The sequence below is a fragment of the Podarcis vaucheri genome (assembly GCF_965113315.1).
Source record: "Podarcis vaucheri genome assembly, chromosome: 2".
Classification (NCBI taxonomy): Eukaryota; Metazoa; Chordata; class Lepidosauria; order Squamata; family Lacertidae; genus Podarcis; species Podarcis vaucheri.
The window spans coordinates 4546554-4566025 of NC_138760.1; the positions used below are offsets into that span (position 1 = coordinate 4546554).

Genomic DNA, 19472 nt, shown 5'->3' on the forward strand with positions numbered 1-19472 from the left:
TGTGTGGTTGGTGGTCTCCGGTGGGCTAGGGATGGAGATGGAAGCTTCTTCTGGGTCCTGCTGGATCTCTCAGCAGCTTCTGATACTGTCGACCACAGTATCCTCCTGAACCGTCTAGGAGGGATGGGAGGTAGGAGCACTAACAGTGGTTCTGCTCCTTCCTCCTGGGTCATGCCCAGAAAGTGGTGTTTGGGGATGAGTGTTTGGATCCTTCGACACTCACTAGACACTCTTCTCCATGCTTTTCAACATCTATATAAAACTGCAGGGAGAGATCATCAGGGGGTTGGGGCTGGGTGTTCACCAATATGCAGATGATGTCCTGTGATGCTGGTGACCATCCTGTGTGGGTGTCTGGAGGAGGTTGAGGGGTGGATGGTGGTTAATGGATTGAGGTTGAATCCCAACAGCAGGGAAGTACTGTTTCTGTGAGACAGGGGTGGGCAGGTGTGGGAGATTCCGTGGTCCTGAATGGGGTAACTGTGCCCCTAAAGGACCAGGTGGGCAGCCTAGGAGTCATTTTGGACTCACAGCTGTCCATGGAGGTCAGTTCTGTGTCCCGGGCAGCTGTCTACCATCTGGTATGGCAGCTGAGACCCTACCTGCCTATGTACTGTCTCGCCAAAGTGGTGCATGCACTGCTTATCTCTTGCTTGGACTACTGCAATGCACTCTATGTGGAGCTACCTTTGAAGGTGACTAGAATACTGCAACTAATCCAGAATGCAGCTGCCAGACTAGTGACTGGGAGCAACTGCTGGGACCATATAACACCAGTCCTAAAGGCTCTGTGTTGGCTCCTAGTACGTTTCCAAGCACAATTCAAAGTGTTGGTGCTGACCTTTAAAGCCCTAAACAGCTTTGGCCCTGCATACCTGAAGGAGCATCTCCACTCCCATCATTCAGCCTGGACACTGAGGTCCAGCTCCGAGGGCCTTCTTGGCAGTGGCACCCTCCTTTCAGATGTCAAGGAGACGAATAATTATATAACCTTTAGAAGACACCTAAGGACAGCCCTGTTTAGGGAAGTTTTTAATGTTTGGTGTTGTATTGTGTTTTAATTTGTTGGAAGCCACCTAGAGTGACTGGCGTAACCCAATCAAATGGGCGGCATATAAATTATTAAATATATAATATAACATAACAGTAGTTATTACTAAGCAGGGCACTTGCACTCATGGGGGATTCCTGTTGAAGTTCAGTGACTGGGCTTTCCTCAGTTACCTGCTCTGTTTCACCTCCATGGACCTGTTAAAGGAGAGGCAACCTCGTCTGGAGGCTCAACATTTATTCTTGGACTGCACAGTTCAAGGAGGCTGTTGCTAACAGAAGGGGAAAGGAGTTCCAAAGAGGGTAAAGGAAGGCAATACACTGACAGCACTTAAACATTTCCCAGACGTAAAAGGAGGAAGAGAGGCAGCAATTACTTGCCACATCTAGTACTGCATAAGAGCAAAGCACAGTTTGAAGGGCAGGGCAGGGCAGGGCAGGGCAGGGCAGGGCAGGGGACTTAGGTTCAATAGTTGGGGGAAATTGCTAACTATCAGCATAGCTCAGTGATGGACTCCACCTGGACTATGGAAGGAAATAATTTGTTGGGTGACAGATATCTTGCCCTAGGTGCATGGGTTGTTGGGCTGTTTGAACCTCTGGTTCCCCCCTCAATATCATTCCATTAGCCTCCATCCCTCAGCAGCTCACATGTTCACCAATGTGGCCATTACTTTAGCATGTTCTGCAACGGATGTGGGCAAGCATTTGCCATGCCAAAGGTTCCACCCATCATACCTCACCATTGGCTATGCTTGTCAAGGCTGATGGGAGCTGTAGTGCAGCAACCTTTGGAGGGCCCCAAATCCTCCATCCCTGTTCTACAAGCTGGCTTTAGAAAACCATGAGGTGGGGCCACCTGGATTTGGTGGTGCAGTAAAGAATCTTTATGCCAACTGTGCCAGATGTCATTTGACTCCCGCTTCCATCAACCAAGCCCATAGGGTCATGCCGACTGGGGCTGATGGGAGCTGGAGCCTAAAAACATTGGGAAGGTATTGTGCTGGCCATCGCCTAGAGCAGACATGTCCAGTTCCCAAGAGACTGCCATCTACTCCCAGTATAAAAAAACTGGCAGTCATTGGAGGGAGAAGGAGCGTGCGTGGGTGGGTGGAAGTGGAGGATTGCCCATAGTTGTGGAGCTTTTTTTAGGACGGGGGAGGCCAGAGTTGTTGATCATTTTTAAGGGGGGATATCATAAATTGCTCACAGAAAACTCTGATGCTACCAAACGTACGCAGTGCTAAAGCCAATTAACAACTCAACAATCGCCATCAAAATAGCACACAATTGGCGCGAAGGAAAGACAGAGCGAGGGGGGTGGGGGCGGAAACATTATTGCAGCAGTTTTTTCAATGAGAAGATCTAAAAGCATCCCATGATCGACCACGATCTCCAGGGGATCTACCTGTTGATCCACCGGTTGGACATTGCTGCCCTACAGCAGTCACAAAGACCCCATTATTTCATTCACACCCTTTCTGTTCTCTCCCAGCCTCAAAAAGCTAGCTTGTCTGTAAACCAGGTTGAAGTAGCTGCCCAGTGCTTAGGTTTAATGGATGAACAGGGTTGGGACCAGGAATGAAAGGGGAGTGGGAAGTCAGAACTTCCTATTAAAATTATGTTTAAGATGCTTTTGCCTTAAGACTCTCAATGCAGAACAGTGGGATACACACAAAATATTCGTGCATGCTCACCCCAGTGATCAGACACTTCACACCAGGTTGGGAATTATCAGGGCTGAAAGCAGAGTATATTTAGAAGGCAGGAGAGAGAGAGAGGATCCAAAAGGTTTGAGAAACAACATTCTAAACCTGAGATGCCAAATCCTGAAGGGCACTAGTGCCCCCTTGTGGTATAAAAAAATCATATGACTTTTTGTTGCCAAACTTTTCTTCCTGACTCTCCTGTTTGACCCTAGCAGCGATTCAGACACCACAAGTGGACAGGCAGCACCTGTTCACTTAGGATCAGGCAGCAGAAACCCCCTATTCCACCCTCCCGCCTCCCCAAATGTTTGCTCCATCCCTGAATTTTCCAATGACTTAACTGTGAATCAACAAATTTAGCTGCACCTGTCTCATGGCCCCATATATGGCAGCGACCAGGGCAATGCTCCAGTTCCCAGCGATGCTCTCAGGTTTCACATTCCAATCAGGGACATGGCTTCTGGCTTGACTGTTTCCACTAGGCAAGAAGAAGCATGGTACATTTTCTGCTGAAAATAGATCCAGTTTAGAGAGAGGAGGAGGGAGTCTAGATTTCATGCAACTCCACTCTGAGCATGATAAAATGCTAGAGCTGTTTTCCAGAACTTGTTACAACTGTCTTCCCAAATAGCTTTTTGCCACATAGAACCTTATTCACTCAAAGGCTTCAAGGTGCCAACTTCATGGTGCCTGCAATTTGCAGGAAGATTGCACTGTGGTGTACAAAATGCTGTGCCTGGGTGGTTCACAGAATGTGCCAAAGTCAAATTCTGCAGCCCGAATCAATTATGCAAATCACTCTGTTTGTTTACACTTTTCACAGATTTTATTCTACTTCTATGAATAAAGCATACTTTGTGCCATGACAACTGGAACTCCTGTTCACCCCATCCCAGTTTGAGATTCCACTAGACTTTTGACCAGCCATTTTCAATTTTGTCTCCAGTGGTTTATGGATTAGAAAGCTGCTTAAAAAACACAGAATGCTGAGATCCTCAGGATACTAAATTCTGCATCAGATACCAAATTCCCCATTTGTGCTGTGCAATAACACACAGGGAGACTTGTATGATAGCCTTGTATCTGCCACTAACAGACACAAGTCCCTGGGTAGATGTTTCAAATATGTCCAAAACAATGGCTTCTCATCACCTGCCCTCATCTTATCATTTGAGATCAAATGAGACAAGAGACAGGTAAGGTGGTGTAGACACTGGGTTACGCTTGTATTAGGGACCAAAAAAACATGTTTGATTTCATGTTGCCTTATCTAGCCCAACTCCATCATTCCCACTTTGAATCGCCCCTCACAGATACAACCCTGAAAGGTTCTGGGACAGGCAGCTGGAGGTGTATATTCAAAAGCACTTAGCACCCACAATATACATTTATTTTTCATTGCTCTAGCCATCTTGATCAGAGGACTATGCCAACACTTCCTGCACACATATCCTGACAAGTACATATTAACCCTATTTGCTAACTTCTCTTCCTTGCCCACACAGGACCCAACTTGAGCTCTGAGGGAAAGCTGAAATGTAGCTGGTAACACAAATCCTTTGGCACAAAAATTACTTGGAGTTCATAAAGCTGTAAAGAAGGTAAAATGAACAAGAGACAAAGGCTGCTATCCTAATCCCACTTACCTGGGGGTAAACTGCATTGAATTCAGGGGGATTTACTCAGTGGCGTAGCGTGGGGGGTGCAGGGGGGCCGGCCGCACCGGGCGCAACATCTGCGGGTTAGGGTTAGGGGGCGCAAATTACTTGCCTTGCCCCGGGTGCTGACAACCCACGCTACGCCACTGGATTTACTTCTTGGTAGACATGGTCAGGATTGTGCTGCAAGTACCTAGCCCTGCTTTGTTCTCCTTTTCACTCCCCCCCACCCCCACCGGACGCTTATCTGAAACGGCAAAGTGCCCATTTTGGGGACACAGGAAGTAGACGACTTCCTAGGCTTTAAACGCAGTATTGGGGAACCTGTGACTCTCCTGCTGGATCAGGCCAAAGGCCCATCTGGTCCATCATTCCTGTTCTCACAGTGGCCAACCAGATGCCCAAGGAAGGGGCACAAGCAGGACATGAGCGCAACAGCCCTCCATTCCAACAGCAGAGGCAGAACACAGCCATTATGGCTAATAGCCATTGACTGCCTTATCCTCCCTCCCTTGTCTAATCCTCTTTTAAAGCTGCCACTGCTTATTGGGGGAGCGTATTCCACAGTTTAGCTATGTGAAGAAGTATTTTCTTTTGTCTGTCCTGAACCTTCCAGCATTCAGCTTCACTGGATATCCGTGAGTTCTAGAGTTAAGAGAGAGGGAGAAAAACTCCTCTCTTTCAGGCTATCAGGATAATGGACATCAACAGAGGCTATGAAGGGCACCAAAATGTATGTGCGTTGTATGTAAATGTGGGTGTCAGCTAAGCATGCTTTGGAGCCTGTTGATTCCTTAGCGTGCTTTGGCACATGTGATCAACTGTGAGTAAATGAGACTGAGGAAGTGGGCTATCTGCAAGCTTGCATGGTCTCTCATGAAAGCAAATGTTGAGTGCCTCCTCAGTGTGCAGGTGTGAAAGTAAGCCCCAGACACCATAACTGCACATGAGAATGTGTGCACAAATAAACTTTGTCTGTGTTCCATGTGAGCAGGCAACAGGCTTTCGTGAAATGAGTGCAATTGCACCAAGAGTATCAGCAGATTGCATACTACAAATGAGCTGACCCCACATTACAAGCCTAGTCATCAAATACTATCTGTAACTTTCTCAGCAACCCTAAATCCTGGCAATATCTCAGAGCAGGACAGGCTCAATTTATGTAGTACCCTCACTACCCTTGTGTCATTGTTCTCCAGTAATCTTGAATATTAGAAGGAGAAAACAGTCTTCTCTGTCACGCAAGGAATTGGACTTTGACTGTGGCAGATTCAGATGTACAAATAAGAGCTCCCAGACCATCTTCTGAGGCCTCTCTCCCGCCAAGTGATTCAGGAATTCCAGATGAGCATGTGAGTGCATACCTCTGTGGAGAAGGTGCACATGTGGCCAGTTCAGATATTATAATGCAAGCATGGAAAAAGAAGAATGGGAGCATTACTTGTGGGCCCTTTGTTGATTTATTCTCATAGCATCCAAAGGGCTTGATTCAGCATGGACTCTCAGCCTTTCTGAGCCACCTCAAAGTGCACAAGGATCATAGAAACAGGCAATGCTCTTTTTCCATAACATGCAACTTTCCCACTTTGCTGTGACCAAGTTATTAGTCACCTTGCATGCTCCCTCCCCCAGAAAGAAAGTCATAGCACTGACTGTGTACAGAGAAATGCATGTATATACATGTTGTAAAGAAATTCAGTTGTCTAGAACATCTAGCCTCCCTCATAAGCGAGACCAGAAGGTGCCTAAAAGGGAACAATCTAAAAGGATTCAGTTTCACAACAGCAGGAAAATGGAAGAAAAGGATAATGGGAGAGGTATATCATTTCAGCATAACTGGAGCTGATTAGCACTCCCGAGAAAATCAGGTCACTTCACTGGACACTGACCCCAAGTCCTGCAGCTTTATGCTAAAGTAGGTAAGCAGGCTACTGAGGGGTAGAGAGAGATAACATATATAGGCAAAACATAACAAAATCTAAGCAATCCAAATAATGCTGGGAGTCGCACCACCACCACCAGCAGCAAAGGGACAGCCATTTGCCTCCAAGTAAACACACACACACAAGCTTTGTGCCACCTGCAGGAGACAGCAGCAAATGCCACTTGTCTAGTCTGGCAGTCAATATGAACAATCAGTATCCACTTCCTTTGCAGACAGGAAGCAGAACAGCTTTGTCTGCATCCCAGCACCTCTGTGGCTTACATCATCAGTGGATTAACGGCTAAACACTTTCTGGAATCTGCCACCACCACTAGAGTCCAAGAGGAGAGCCAAGGGCCCCCCTGCCCAAAGGTGACAAAATTATGTGCTCCTCGCCTTGTATCCTAGCTCAGAGATGCAGGTCCTGGTGGAATATCTTCACTGGGAGCCACACAGGCACTCGCAGAACCCAGCTCCATTGCAGGGAGTCCTGGTAGCTGGGAATCTCTTTCCAAAGAAACAACCTGGCCTTCGGCTCTGGCCATGAAACCTGTAAGTGCCAGGGCTGGGTCTCAGATCTCCTGCAGGAAGTCGACAGGGAAGAGCCCCACCTTGCGGCCAGTGTAGACTTTCACGTACCCATTCAGCTCCTCACCTTTCTGCACCACAATCTATTGTAGGATGAAGGAGGAAAGGAGAACAGGTAAGAATCAGAGCCAGATTGCTATGTCACATGCTATTATACAGTTACCACCTCTCCCAGAGAGTGAAAACAGCCATTGCTCATTTCTGTAGGTCTGAATACCTTTAAAAGCAGCCACAGAGCAGCATGTAAGGCTTTGCTCTAAGCTAATACAATACACAAAGAAACAAACAGGTGTTGTCGTGGGGCTTAGAACCACCCGGATAAAGGCTTATGACCCTGGATCTGGAGCATCCAGCCGGTGTCAAATTCTGTGCCTGGACTGTTGAGGCCACATAACTCCAGTGCTGGAAATCTTGCACTGGCTGTTCATACATTACCAGACCAGGTTCAAGATTTGTGTGTTCTTGTACAACTTGAGTCCAGTATACCTTAAGAAATGCCTGACTCCTTAGCTCCCTCAGATCTCCAGAAAAGTCACTGTTAGTGGTCCCCTATGGCTCGGATACACAGCTTGTAAATACCAGGGTCCATGTGTTCAGTCTTGTGGACCCAATTTTGTGGATGATATTAGATAGGCAATAAAGCTTAATAAATACGATACAGGTAACATGAAGTTGAAAACTACCTGTTGAACTTCCAGTGCCTCATGAGGACCTTTTGATTCCTGTAGGCATCTTAAACAACTTCTGATTGTACAGTTGGTTTTAAATTTCATGTTACCTCTATTGCATTTGTTAAGCTTTATTGTACAGTGTTTAGAGACTATTGTAATTAAGTGGTAGTTTTCCATCATTGAAGGCTCACTGCTCTACAGCGTCCTCTGGTGTCACATTTTTATAATGCATTTCTAATGTTAGAACTGATGAGTGTAGTGTTAAATGCCTATAGTGTTACAGTAAGTGCCTAAGCAATTGGATCTCATGGAAGAGAATATTCAACACTGGGGAAAGTGTCACAAAAGACACTTAAAGACTCATTTCAGTCTATTTGTCATGTCTGAATGATTCTAACATAGACCACAGGGGCGAGGGTGTGGAGAGACAGAAACGGGTAGAGAAGGGAGTGGTTTTTTTCCGTTCAGTGTACAGAGCTGGAAAATGCAAAACTGTGGGTGACACCTGGCTTGAGAGCAGTACATGTGAAAAGGATCTAGGAGTCTTGGTTGACCACAAACTTGACATGAGCCAACAGTGTGACGCGGCAGCTAAAAAAGCCAATGCAATTCTGGGCTGCATCAATAGGAGTATAGCATCTAGATCAAGGGAAGTAATAGTGCCACTGTATTCTGCTCTGGTCAGACCACACCTGGAGTACTGTGTCCAGTTCTGGGCACCACAATTCAAGAAGGACACTGACAAACTGGAACGTGTCCAGAGGAGGGCAACCAAAATGGTCAAAGGCCTGGAAACGATGCCTTATGAGGAACGGCTAAGGGAGCTGGGCATGTTTAGCCTGGAGAAGAGGAGGTTAAGGGGTGATATGATAGCCATGTTCAAATATATAAAAGGATGTCACATGGAGGAGGGAGAAAGGTTGTTTTCTGCTGCTCCGGAGAAGCGGACACGGAGCAATGGATCCAAACTACAAGAAAGAAGATTCCACCTAAACATTAGGAAGAACTTCCTGACAGTGAGAGCTGTTCGACAGTGGAATTTGCTGCCAAGGAGTGTGGTGGAGTCTCCTACTTTGGAGGTCTTTAAGCAGAGGCTTGACAACCATATGTCAGGAGTGCTCTGATGGTGTTTCCTGCTTGGCAGGGGGTTGGACTCGATGGCCCTTGTGGTCTCTTCCAACTCTATGATTCTATGATTCTAATTCTATTCTATGATTCTATCTGGTGTGAAACAAAAGTGTGTAAGGGCTGGTAGGGTTACTTCCTGTTTCTGGATCTGGTTTATGGGGCTAATAATGAGAAAGAGAAACAAGGATGGAAGAGCCTCTTTCAGATGGAGAGCATGGAGAGAAGGGTAAGATAAGCTACTGACTGTTAGTAGTGTTTCTGCTATTAAGTGGCTGCCAGGGTGAAGGTTCTGATACTAGTGGTCAAAAGACCCCAAAAAACTATTCTGTAGCCATGCATGGGTTTTAAGACAGCATGGGAAATATTTGTTTTTGGGTGGATGGGTCATGAAACTTCAGAATGGCCTCTACAGGTCAGATGATTGAGCCACTATTTTCCTGCCTGCTCCACAACATTTAATCCAAAATTATGCCACAATCAGTTAGGAACACTCAAGAATTTCATTTGGTCTGCATTTTTTAAAGGTAACCATCCCTGATTTGCAATTCCCAGATGGATATGCAGATTGGAGCCCAATTATCCTTTGGTTTTCAACACTTCTCTGAATTTTGCAGTAAGGTTCTTGACTCAGGAAATGTACAAAATGAATATAAAAATGCGTATTTGACATTAAATAATGTAAATTCCCATGTATGTGTTTTTGTTTTTAATGTAGAAATGCATAGAATGAACTTATGAATGACCATATGTGAAACTGACTCAGATTGATTCATCCATTCCTACTGTAAGAGTGGCAGGCAGCAGGGAGATAGGGTGTTAATTGTGAAAGGATAAGAGTTGCCTCCAAGTCACTTACCTGATCCTTTTTTAGTGTGATCTGCCCAATCTCTTTGTTGCCCACAAAGGACCGCATCACTTTGTGTACCCGTTCTCCTGCACGCACCCGGATAATAAAGTTTGGTGGGAAATATCCAATTTTATCGCCAATCTCTCCAATCTTCTTGCCCTAGAAGAGTGCCGCACATGGGGTTAAGGTGTAACGAAGTCAAACCACCATAAAGCCACATTCTTCTGCTTGCCACTAATTAGGACAGTTCAAATGTATTCTAACATTTAAAGCAGCAGTGGTGAAAGGGGCAGGAGGTACAGAGCCCAGCACAAAAGTTCCAAGGTTTGGGAGCCCCTGGCAACACCCATAGTTAAACCAGTTTACATTTACCATGTGAACATGCCCTGACTAGCACTGAAGCGGTAGATAGAAGCCCATAACTCAGATATCAAGGGAGCCTGCAAGTCAACATCAAGGGGGATAGTTCTGAAACCACAACTGAGACAAACCCCAAATAATGTTTGTGGCCCCACCACTTATTAAAGTTATTTTTCTTTTGTACATCCGTTCTAAGAGATCAAACACTTTCCCCTCAAATGACCAGATTTGACCCTGAAGCTGAAACACAAGTTATCTTCTGCTTGTTATGTATCTTCCCAGCCCCTCCATGGCACATCTCCTCAAGGCAGTCAGCTCCCTTTTCTTACCCGCCACCATTCTTCATTGGAGTCGTCAACAATGGCAATTTTGTCCCCCGGGCTGAAAGAGAATGAGTCTGGAGTTAAAATATCACCACAAATGATGGTAAACCATACGTTCCAATTTGCCCACAGAAAATCTGGAGTCTTGGACAGGTTTATCTGTCCCCCAACCTAGGTACTTGACTAAGACCGGCCCAAACAAACCTCCCCTTTTATTGATACCACCACTCAGCAAAGCAAGGAAGTAATCAGTGAGCATTGGTAGTTGTCTAACACTGCCATATTTATTCTTCTGCACCACACATCACAACAAGACCCAGTAGGTGGCCTTAGTGTGAAGGCATCAGCTGGGATATGTTTTGGGTGGGGCTCTGCTCTCCTCCCTATTTTTGCCCAAATCTGCACATGCGATGCCGTATTTTCATAGCACCCTGTTATGTACTGAGTTGAATAGGATCCAAAATGCAGCAGTCTGATTGGTCCTAAAATAATAGGATTTAGAATGCAGTAGTCTGATTGGTCCTAGAACAATGCAGCAGTATGATTGGTCCGCAGGAGCCACCCAATCCAGCTCCAGGTGGAAGTGAATCCACAATCTGATTGGCCTACAGGAGAATCCCGGAATTAGCCAATCACGTGCAGCCCACTGTGTAAATAATGTATATAAAGCAGATATTGTGGGGGAACTTCCATTCCTCCTCACTACTATGAGCTGAATAAAGAGCATGAAATCCACTCTTGACTCTGAGTATATTTCACACCCCATGAGAAGCTGTTCTAAGATGGCTGTCAAGCTGTCAAGTCAAATCCCAGCATTCACCTCCCCATGTGGAATACTGTTATTCACTCAGGATTAGAGGTTCTTGAGGCAGAACCAAGTATGTCACCGTGAGCTCTTTGGAGAAAAAGTGGCATATAAGTGTAATAATAAATTTTTTTAAAAGGAAATCCTTCAGTGTGAAGTAAAACCTCACAATGGATCTTTTGGCTCAGCTCCTCAGTTCTAACTGTTCATTACATTTGCATCCCACCTTAAAGAATCAATGTGTGTTTACTGAGTTGAAGAGCTTTACTTTCCCCCTTCCAGCTGTGATCTTTCAGATGTTTTCCCCAGAATGGCAACGGTATATTACTGAGGGGAAACTGAGTTTACATTTTATTATTCCAGTGTCATCACCACCAAACCACTAGCTATAAAATTACTGCTCATTCAACTGGGAAAAGCAAACTTACCCATCACTATTGTTCCCTAGCACTAATATTATTTTCAGTGTCAGAAATGGAAACATGAGCTCAGAGACCAGGATGATAAGAATTTTGGAAAAGATTGGGAAATGTTTAATGTATATATAAAAAAGTATTGTTAATACATTGACAGGATTTTAAGAACACTTGTAATCTTAGATATACTATAGGATAAATTGGATGAATTATTTATTTATTTATTTATTTGAGTAATAACGATATGCATTTGGAAAGGAAAATTAAGGAATCAGGGGGTGGAGGGAAGTCACGGGATTGGGGGAATCCTTAATTTTAGATTTGAAATTGGTTTTACATACAATTGTGGGTGTGTGGGTGTTTGATAATATGGTTTTTGATATGGTTTTTAAAATTTTTGTATAGTTTGTTAAATTTCAACATTTATAAGCCACCAATGCCACCGAAGTCAGTGAACAAACTACAAATATTTTATTTGTTCGTTTGTTTTATTAATTTTCTACTCTGTCCTTCCTCCCAAAAGAACCTAGGGTGGCAGAAACATAATAATATTATAATTAACCTTTCAACCTTTTAAAAAATACATCCCCAACAATACATTAAAATATAATTCTGCCAGTATAAAAAACATTTCAAGAGCCAAAGCAATTAAACATCAATGCAACGGCAGCATGGCCAAAAATCCCATCAGTTAAAAGACATTGTAGAAGAGGTGCACTTTCAAAGTCTTTTTAAATACTGAAACTGAGGAGGACCAAGGGTACAGCCCTTGAGAGGAACTTTCACAAGGGAAGGAGCCACCACAGGGAAAGCCCTGTGCATAGTAGCTGCCAGTCTGACTGAATTTAAAGGAAGTTTCAATGAGTGTGGCCTCCAACACCAGTCTTGAAGCACTGGGTTCAAACCCCCACTCAGCCATGAAGCTCACTGTGTGACCTCGGGCCAATCCCTACTTCTCAGGCCTAACCTGTGTCACATGGCTGTTGTGAAGGTAACATGTGGTCTCCTTGGAAGAAAGGCAGGATATAAAGGTAAACAAATATGTCTAGAGGCAGGGTCCTTCAAATAACCTGGCTCCTCCAAGCCATTTAAGTTAGGGCTTTTAAAGTCAAACCCAGTATTATGAATTGGGTCTGGAACTGCCCAACTGGTACAGAATCAGCATAGCATGTTTTGACCGTCTAGCTTCCATGAACAAGCAAGCAAGCAGTCACATCCTGCGCCAAGTGAAATGGTTTATAGGTGACAGCCAGGAGTAACCTATAAGATCTAGATTCTGTTGGCATCAGGTTGGCTAAGGATATGAGAAATACAACCCAAACATCTCCATGCTGGGACTTGCCTCTGCAAGACAGTGAATTCAAGATCAGCTGAGCTTGGTAAACTCTGACCAACACATACAAATTCCAAACCACTTACTGAAAATCCAGGTCATCCTTCTCCAAAGCTCTGAAGCGATAGAGTGCAATGAAGTAGTGAGACTGCTGGAACCCAGGTTGCTGCTTCTTATTCTGTCCAAGGGAAGAAAGGAGCCCATCAAGACTTAAGCAGTGGAGTTTAGGAGATCATCGAGGAAACCCAAGGTCTCTTCAAGGTTCAAAAGGAATGGCCTATACAAACACTTCCCCAAATCCACCCTGGCCACAGAAGCTGGACAGTTGTGCATTGCAAAAAGAGTGATTTTTGCACCACCTAAAACAATGACTCCAATGTGCATAAATGCAAATTTAGAAATAATGACTATAAAGAGCAATACAATACATCTCATTGTAGTGGGGAAGACCAAAAGTGATTTGTGCGCCTGCTCAGTCTGCTCAGCAGGTGCTGCAAATGGTTGATGGGCAACTTCAGTGCTTCTATTCTTTAGTTTTATGGTTCTTTATCTTGAAATGAGACTTGGACAGCCCTCAAACAGAGGACATCTCCCAAGAGAAGACTCTCCACTGGCAGTCATTCAAAATAAAGGAATGTGTCCTGTGAAGTAGGACACAGAGCCACCTCCCCAACTGCCAGATCTTCAGTGGTGCACAGTAACTGCCCCAGAGAGTTCAAGCAGCTCCTTGCAAGCAGGAAGAACCAGCCCAGGCAGCCATGTAAACTGGCCTCCTCACAGTGCTATATACTCCATCCCTGTCCAGTTTGTAAAAGTATTTCCGTAGCAGCCTTCAGTTAAAAAGACTCCAGGGCAATTTGCAACAATAAATAAAAACCACAGGAAAATCAGGAAAAGGCAATGCAGTAACAGCAGATATCAGAAGGTGGGGAAGATAAACCAGGGGATTTCTGGCTGTGGAGGAGGAGGCGGCTTGTGGGTTGGTGTGGACGTGCATCATCTCAGTGCTGCTGGCATCTCACTTCAGGAAGGGCACACATTACACCCCCACCTCCCAAAGGGGGGGGGAAGGGGGCAGGCAGAGTCAGGTACCTTATCATCAGGGGCATTCTTCTCAGCCTTCTGTGCTTCTGGATTTCCTGGACACAAAAAGAAAAAACCCAGCATTCAGATAGGGGCATAAGTAGGGAGAGAAGGAGATAAAAGAAGAGTGAAACTCAAATTTGTCCACTCCCCAGGCATCACTACACTCTCTCCTGGTTGAGTTTTCAGGGCCTAAAAATGAGGAATCTATATAGTGAATCGCTCCAAATCACCATTGTTGCTTTTACTATGTTTATTACCCTTACGTACAAGATTGCAGCAGTTCCCAGTTTAGTTCTCTGTGCATTTTATTCACCCCTGCCTGCCTTTCCATGTTCTCTCTCTCCCCCCCCTCCCCCGTCTCTACTAGAGACCAGCACAAGGAAGACAGCAACTCTCACTAGTATTATAGGTGCCAAGGTCAGCGCCTCCATGAGAAGAGGTGAAGCAATTTGCCTCAAGTGGCAGAGCCGCCCCACTCCAGTATGGCCGCAGACAGGAGCAAGGATGCTGCTGCAGTGGCAGTGCAGGCGTGGTGGCAGGGGCAGGAAGCGTCAGGGAGACAGCTGCAGGGCGCTTTGCCCACAGTGTCAAAACATCCCGCATCCCCCCCTCCCTTGACAGGTGCAGCCGACTGCCATAACTGCAACAGCCATTCAGTCAAAGGAGAAGAAGCAGAACATTCGGTCGTGCTTCTGTCTCTTCTTTCCTTTCCTGTTCTTCCTTCAGTGCCAGAAGGCAGCAGCACCAGTCTATCCACTCCTGGGCTAGTAAGGAGAGGGAAAGGGTGGGCCTCCATTAGGGGGGGGGCGCTGGGTCAATTCTGGCTTCTCTCACTTTGTCATTTTTCCAGTCTTCAGTTCTCCACATTTCTACATTAATTGCAATTTATTTATTCTGAAAAGTAATTCATCAGCATTTTAGTGTGAATTTCTTCTAACAGACATAATATAATGCATTTTGAATGTTATCTTCTCTATACAGTGGTACCTCGGGTTACAGACGCTTCAAGTTACATACGCTTCAGGTTATAGACTCCGCTAACCCAGAAAGAGTGCTTCAGGTTAAGAACTTTGCTTCAGGATGAGAACAGAAATCGTGCTCCGGCAGCACAGCGGCAGCGGGAGGCCCCATTAGCTAAAGTAGTACTTCAGGTTAAGAACGGACCTACGGAACAAATTAAGTACGTAACCTGAGGTACCACTGTATATGCATTTTTTGCACTTTACCCAAATATATGTTTTTTTTTGTTTTTTTTTTACTCATTACTTGGCTAGAGAACTGCATTGTAAATTTGAAGGACAGTAGATTTCAAAGTTTGGCTGTACTTTGGTTCTCAAATTATCTTGGAGTTTGTGAACTGATTCAATTTTTTTGCCCCATCCTTAAGGGACGGAGGGAGGGAAAGAGAGAGAGAGAGAGAGAGAGAGAGAGAGAGAGCTGTCCCTGCAGGACACCTGTTCCTGTTAGCATTGCCTCGAGGAAGACACAGACAGCAGCCACTTTCTCTGCAGCCTCATGCAAACATACACCCACTGGCGGAGGAAGAGGAGTACGGGGGGAGCGCACCGCCCCCAGCAGTGCGATCCCAGTGGGGTGCCATCGCGGCTGTCCCCCTGCCAGCGCTAAGCCCCCTGCTCTCCGCGACTTGACTGCATACACCCACCCACCCACCCATGTGCCCAGTCTTCCAATTCATCAGAACGACAAATAAACAAACTGTCCATTCATAGTCTTGTTTGAAATTTTATGCATTCTACCCCTAAAGATGTCTGTCAGTGTTTTCCTACTCCAAGAGTGCCCTTGGCTGACCTGCAAAGAGAATCCAGCTTATCCCAGTGTTTATGGCAGTGTCAGAAACCCCAGGAAATAAAACCTGGCACAAGTTCCAAAAGGGTTTGGAAGAATGCCACCCTCCATGATAATCACTAGGCAATATTGTCCCAAATACTCAATATGTCACTCCCTTGGAACCTAAGACTTGTTCAAGATGAGTTCACCAACATTTGAATTGAACATATTTTAGGTAAACAACAGCAAGGGCTAACTAAAATGATTAAAATTATGCAGGAAGTTAACCCAACTTCTGCACCAAGACGAGCTGGATATCTCCATCTACATAAATTATGTAAAGCAAACTGGCACACATTTGTTAATTTTGCACCATTCATTCTACAGGTAAGGTGGCACTAAAGGAAGGTCCTGAAGTCCAACTCTTCAGAAATCCCAATAAGACTCCTTCTGGTGTGGTGAAGGGGAGGATGCAAAAAGTCCCCAACATATCCATATGGAACTGGGAATGTATACTGTCTGAAATTCTGTAAAGTTTCAGACTTTCTAAAGCTTTAGACTTTCCAGGGCCCAGTCAGTGCAGACAATACTAAATTAGATGGCGCAATGGACCAACTTGGTATAGGGCAGCTTCCGATGTTGTTCCTGTATCTCAGCCCATATGTTTTCAAGCTTATTTTTGCACACATAGAGGCTTGGAAGCTTGAGTGTGGGATGCTGCTCTTAAAATCAAATCCAAGCTTCTCAATATGCCAAACTATTTAATCTAATAATATTATAGATTATGGCTGAATCTAGACACATCAAAAAAGCGTTTCAGGAATTCCCTCTCTACACGCAGCACCCCGCCAGGGGTATTGCATACCAAATTTCCAAGCAAATGTGGCATCATCAATAGCATCCCCACCAGATCTTGTTCAGGCACATATACCGTATTTTTCCGTGTATAAGACAAGGTTTTCCCCCTAAAAAAATAATGTAAAAAATTTGGGGGTGTCTTATACACAGATATATCTCCCCCCCCCCTATTTTCTTAAATCTGAGTCCCCCAAAATAGGGGGTGTCTTATACATGGGGGCATCTTATAGATGGAAAAAAGGTATATTATTATTAATCTTACGGCCCATAACATAGATACAGAATAAAATACAGATTCATACAGACAACCCCCCAGGAAAGGGAGACTGAAGTGTTATTTGTTTAGTCATGGGTATGTTGATCTTTGATTTGTATGACTACTGAAAGAAACTTTGCCATGGCTGCTGTGATATCATTGGACTTGTCGTCCAGAAGATATTTGACATGGTAGGCTTCGGATTGACCTGGCCAAATTGCCAATAGTGGTTTAATCAATGTGTCCCTTGCTTGATCATATTGTACGTAATGCAATAAAATATGCCTCATGCAGTTGAGTATATACGGTACAGTGGTACCTCAGGTTAAGTACTTAATTCGTTCCGGAGGTCTGTTCTTAACCTGAAACTGTTCTTAACCTGAAGCACCACTTTAGCTAATGGGACCTCCCGCTGCCGCCGCTCGATTTCTGTTCTCATCCTGAAGCAAAGTTCTTAACCCAAGGTATTATTTCTGAGTTAGCGGAATGTATGTAACCTGAAGCGTATGTAACCTGAAGCGTCTGTAACCCGAGGTACCACTGTATATGGAAGAAGGTGTTTCATTAGACACCTGGGCCCTGGAGTCCTCTATGGCTCTGTATGTCCACATTTGTATGTACTGTATGATACGGCGTGGCTAGGTTTCATTTATGGTGATAAATTTCCACAACCCCTTTTTATTATTGTTCATCTGGTCTCTTCTAGAATTGGTCTACCTGAGTTCTAGATCTAACAAATAAGCCTTTGGGCTGCAGAGTCTTTGAAGAGCAGGGTTTCCCAAGGTCTGGCACTTACCTGCCTCAGGTTGGCCGCCCTCGTTTTTAGGGGCCTCTGTTTCCTCCTCCATCATAGCAGCCAATGGCTAGAAAGCAGGATGGGAAATGTATCAGAAGGCATCAGCTTTGTTGCAGTTGACTGGAAGGAAGCATCCTCACTAACGGAGGCTGCACGAGACTCAGGGTTGGGGCACACAGCAGGGGATTCTGGGTTATGTGAAACTAGGCAAGGCCTCGGGAGTTTCTGGCAGATATTTCCAAAACAATGTGCATAGGAGCATGAAGAGGATAAGGAAAGAACCTCAATTTGTGGGTGGTTTATATAGGTCTCCAGAGAAGGATCTGGGGAGACAGGGGTGCCAACTCGCAGCCAACCTCAAGCTGCTATATCCTTAAGTCTTCCAAGGCTGGGAAAAATGGTTCAGTATCATCTTCCCTGCTAAAGAGCTGAAGAAGTCAGATTTACCTACCCCGTCTATTGTCCAAGAACAGAGCTATACTTTACATTAATTAATGCAGTAGGAATGATGTACTGGTAATTTGTATTTGCACATGCATAATTAAATGTTGACATGTCTGCTGCATTTTGTACTATGTTTTTAATGTAAACAAAATCATGTAATTAAATATTATATTTAAGATTTTTATTGTGTATTATGTGTTCGATGTTAGCATTATAAGGTATTATGTATATTTCATAAATTTACTTGTAAAACATATTACTATTACTACTGGCTACTACTGGCTACTACTGGCCACAGCAGTTTACGGGCACAACTCCTCTTCCCCATATTGTAGCTCCCTTACCCATGGTCTCACTTTACAACATTGCACATTTATCTGCCCCACAGAAGCAGCAGCAGCAGCAGATGTGGGCAAGAAAATGTCTACACCGTGGGATCTGATAAACTGTTCCTCAAGGTTATAGTTGGAAAGGGGGAGCTAAGCTGCACAGTGGATATTTTTAGCAGACTTGTGGCAGAATGCTCGAGAAAGAGGGCTGCGGCCTTCCAGCGGAGTGGATAAATTAAATGTATAGCAACAAGGAAGGGGAGTGGGGTGAGGAAGAGGTCTGAAATACTGCAAGCCACATTAACCCTTTAATTATTTTATTGTAAAGGCATTAACGCTTTTTATTAAGAGCTAATTTAGTCCTGATTCCATCACTCCTATCTGGAGGGCACTTGCCACGGCTCTCCCTGGGAGAGGCTGCTATGGTTACGAGACAATGATATGATACCCTTCTGTGTCATGATTGTTTCCCCACACCATCTCCCTTACGTTCTTTTTGTCATCCTGCCCTTTCTTGCGCTCCTTGTTTGCCATGACAACACCTGTCCGCAGCGTCTCAAACACAGGGTCACTTCGGTTTGCTGTGGAGTGAAAAGCAAGAGCAACAAAATTAGGCTGCTGTTTGTGGCAATGGAAGCCCACCTTTGGAAGGGGTAGAGGCTTGCAGCAGGTTACTTACCACCAGAAAGTTGTTCGGCACCGTATAATGGAGAGCTGTAAGCACGACGGAAACCTGGGGGCTGCAGGGCAAAAGAAGAGTGTGACGCACAAGTGAAAGGGAGAACCCAGCCTCGTCCAAAACTAAGGAAGAAGGACAACTCTTTCCTAAATACGCTGCCAGTAGACCAGCTTATCCTCGGAGAGGCAGGAACATCAATTTTTGGAAATATTTTCACGGGTTGCAGAAAAAGCCTCTGGTGATTCTTTGGGGACTACTGTGGAAGGGGCAAAACAGTTGGCCTAAAACAGTTGGCCCAAACTGGGGCCCTCCAGCTTTTGTTGGACTACATCCCTGAAGTAAATATTATGAACAGCTTGATTCAATGCAGTTTTCTTTTTCTTAACTTTTTAAAATTATATACCAACAGAAGAAGATATATACC

At 44.8% G+C, this 19472-nt stretch overlaps 1 protein-coding gene across 4 annotated transcripts in view; it reads right to left on the bottom strand.

The window, feature by feature from the left end:
• Window positions 1-5836: 5836 nt before the first annotated feature.
• Window positions 5837-19472, bottom strand: part of STAC3 (SH3 and cysteine rich domain 3) — a 31434-nt gene continuing 17798 nt past the window's right edge. For all 4 annotated transcript variants that reach the window (XM_082208726.1, XM_082208724.1, XM_082208727.1 and 1 more), the window contains exons 5-12: window positions 19049-19109; window positions 18859-18950; window positions 17597-17663; window positions 13905-13951; window positions 12899-12990; window positions 10265-10316; window positions 9585-9734; window positions 5837-7012 (exon numbers count right to left, since the gene is read on the bottom strand). In XM_082208726.1, the coding sequence (XP_082064852.1) occupies window positions 6914-7012; window positions 9585-9734; window positions 10265-10316; window positions 12899-12990; window positions 13905-13951; window positions 17597-17663; window positions 18859-18950; window positions 19049-19109 (660 nt within the window). In that variant the 3' untranslated portion in view covers window positions 5837-6913. The remainder of the gene's footprint in view (window positions 7013-9584; window positions 9735-10264; window positions 10317-12898; window positions 12991-13904; window positions 13952-17596; window positions 17664-18858; window positions 18951-19048; window positions 19110-19472) is intronic.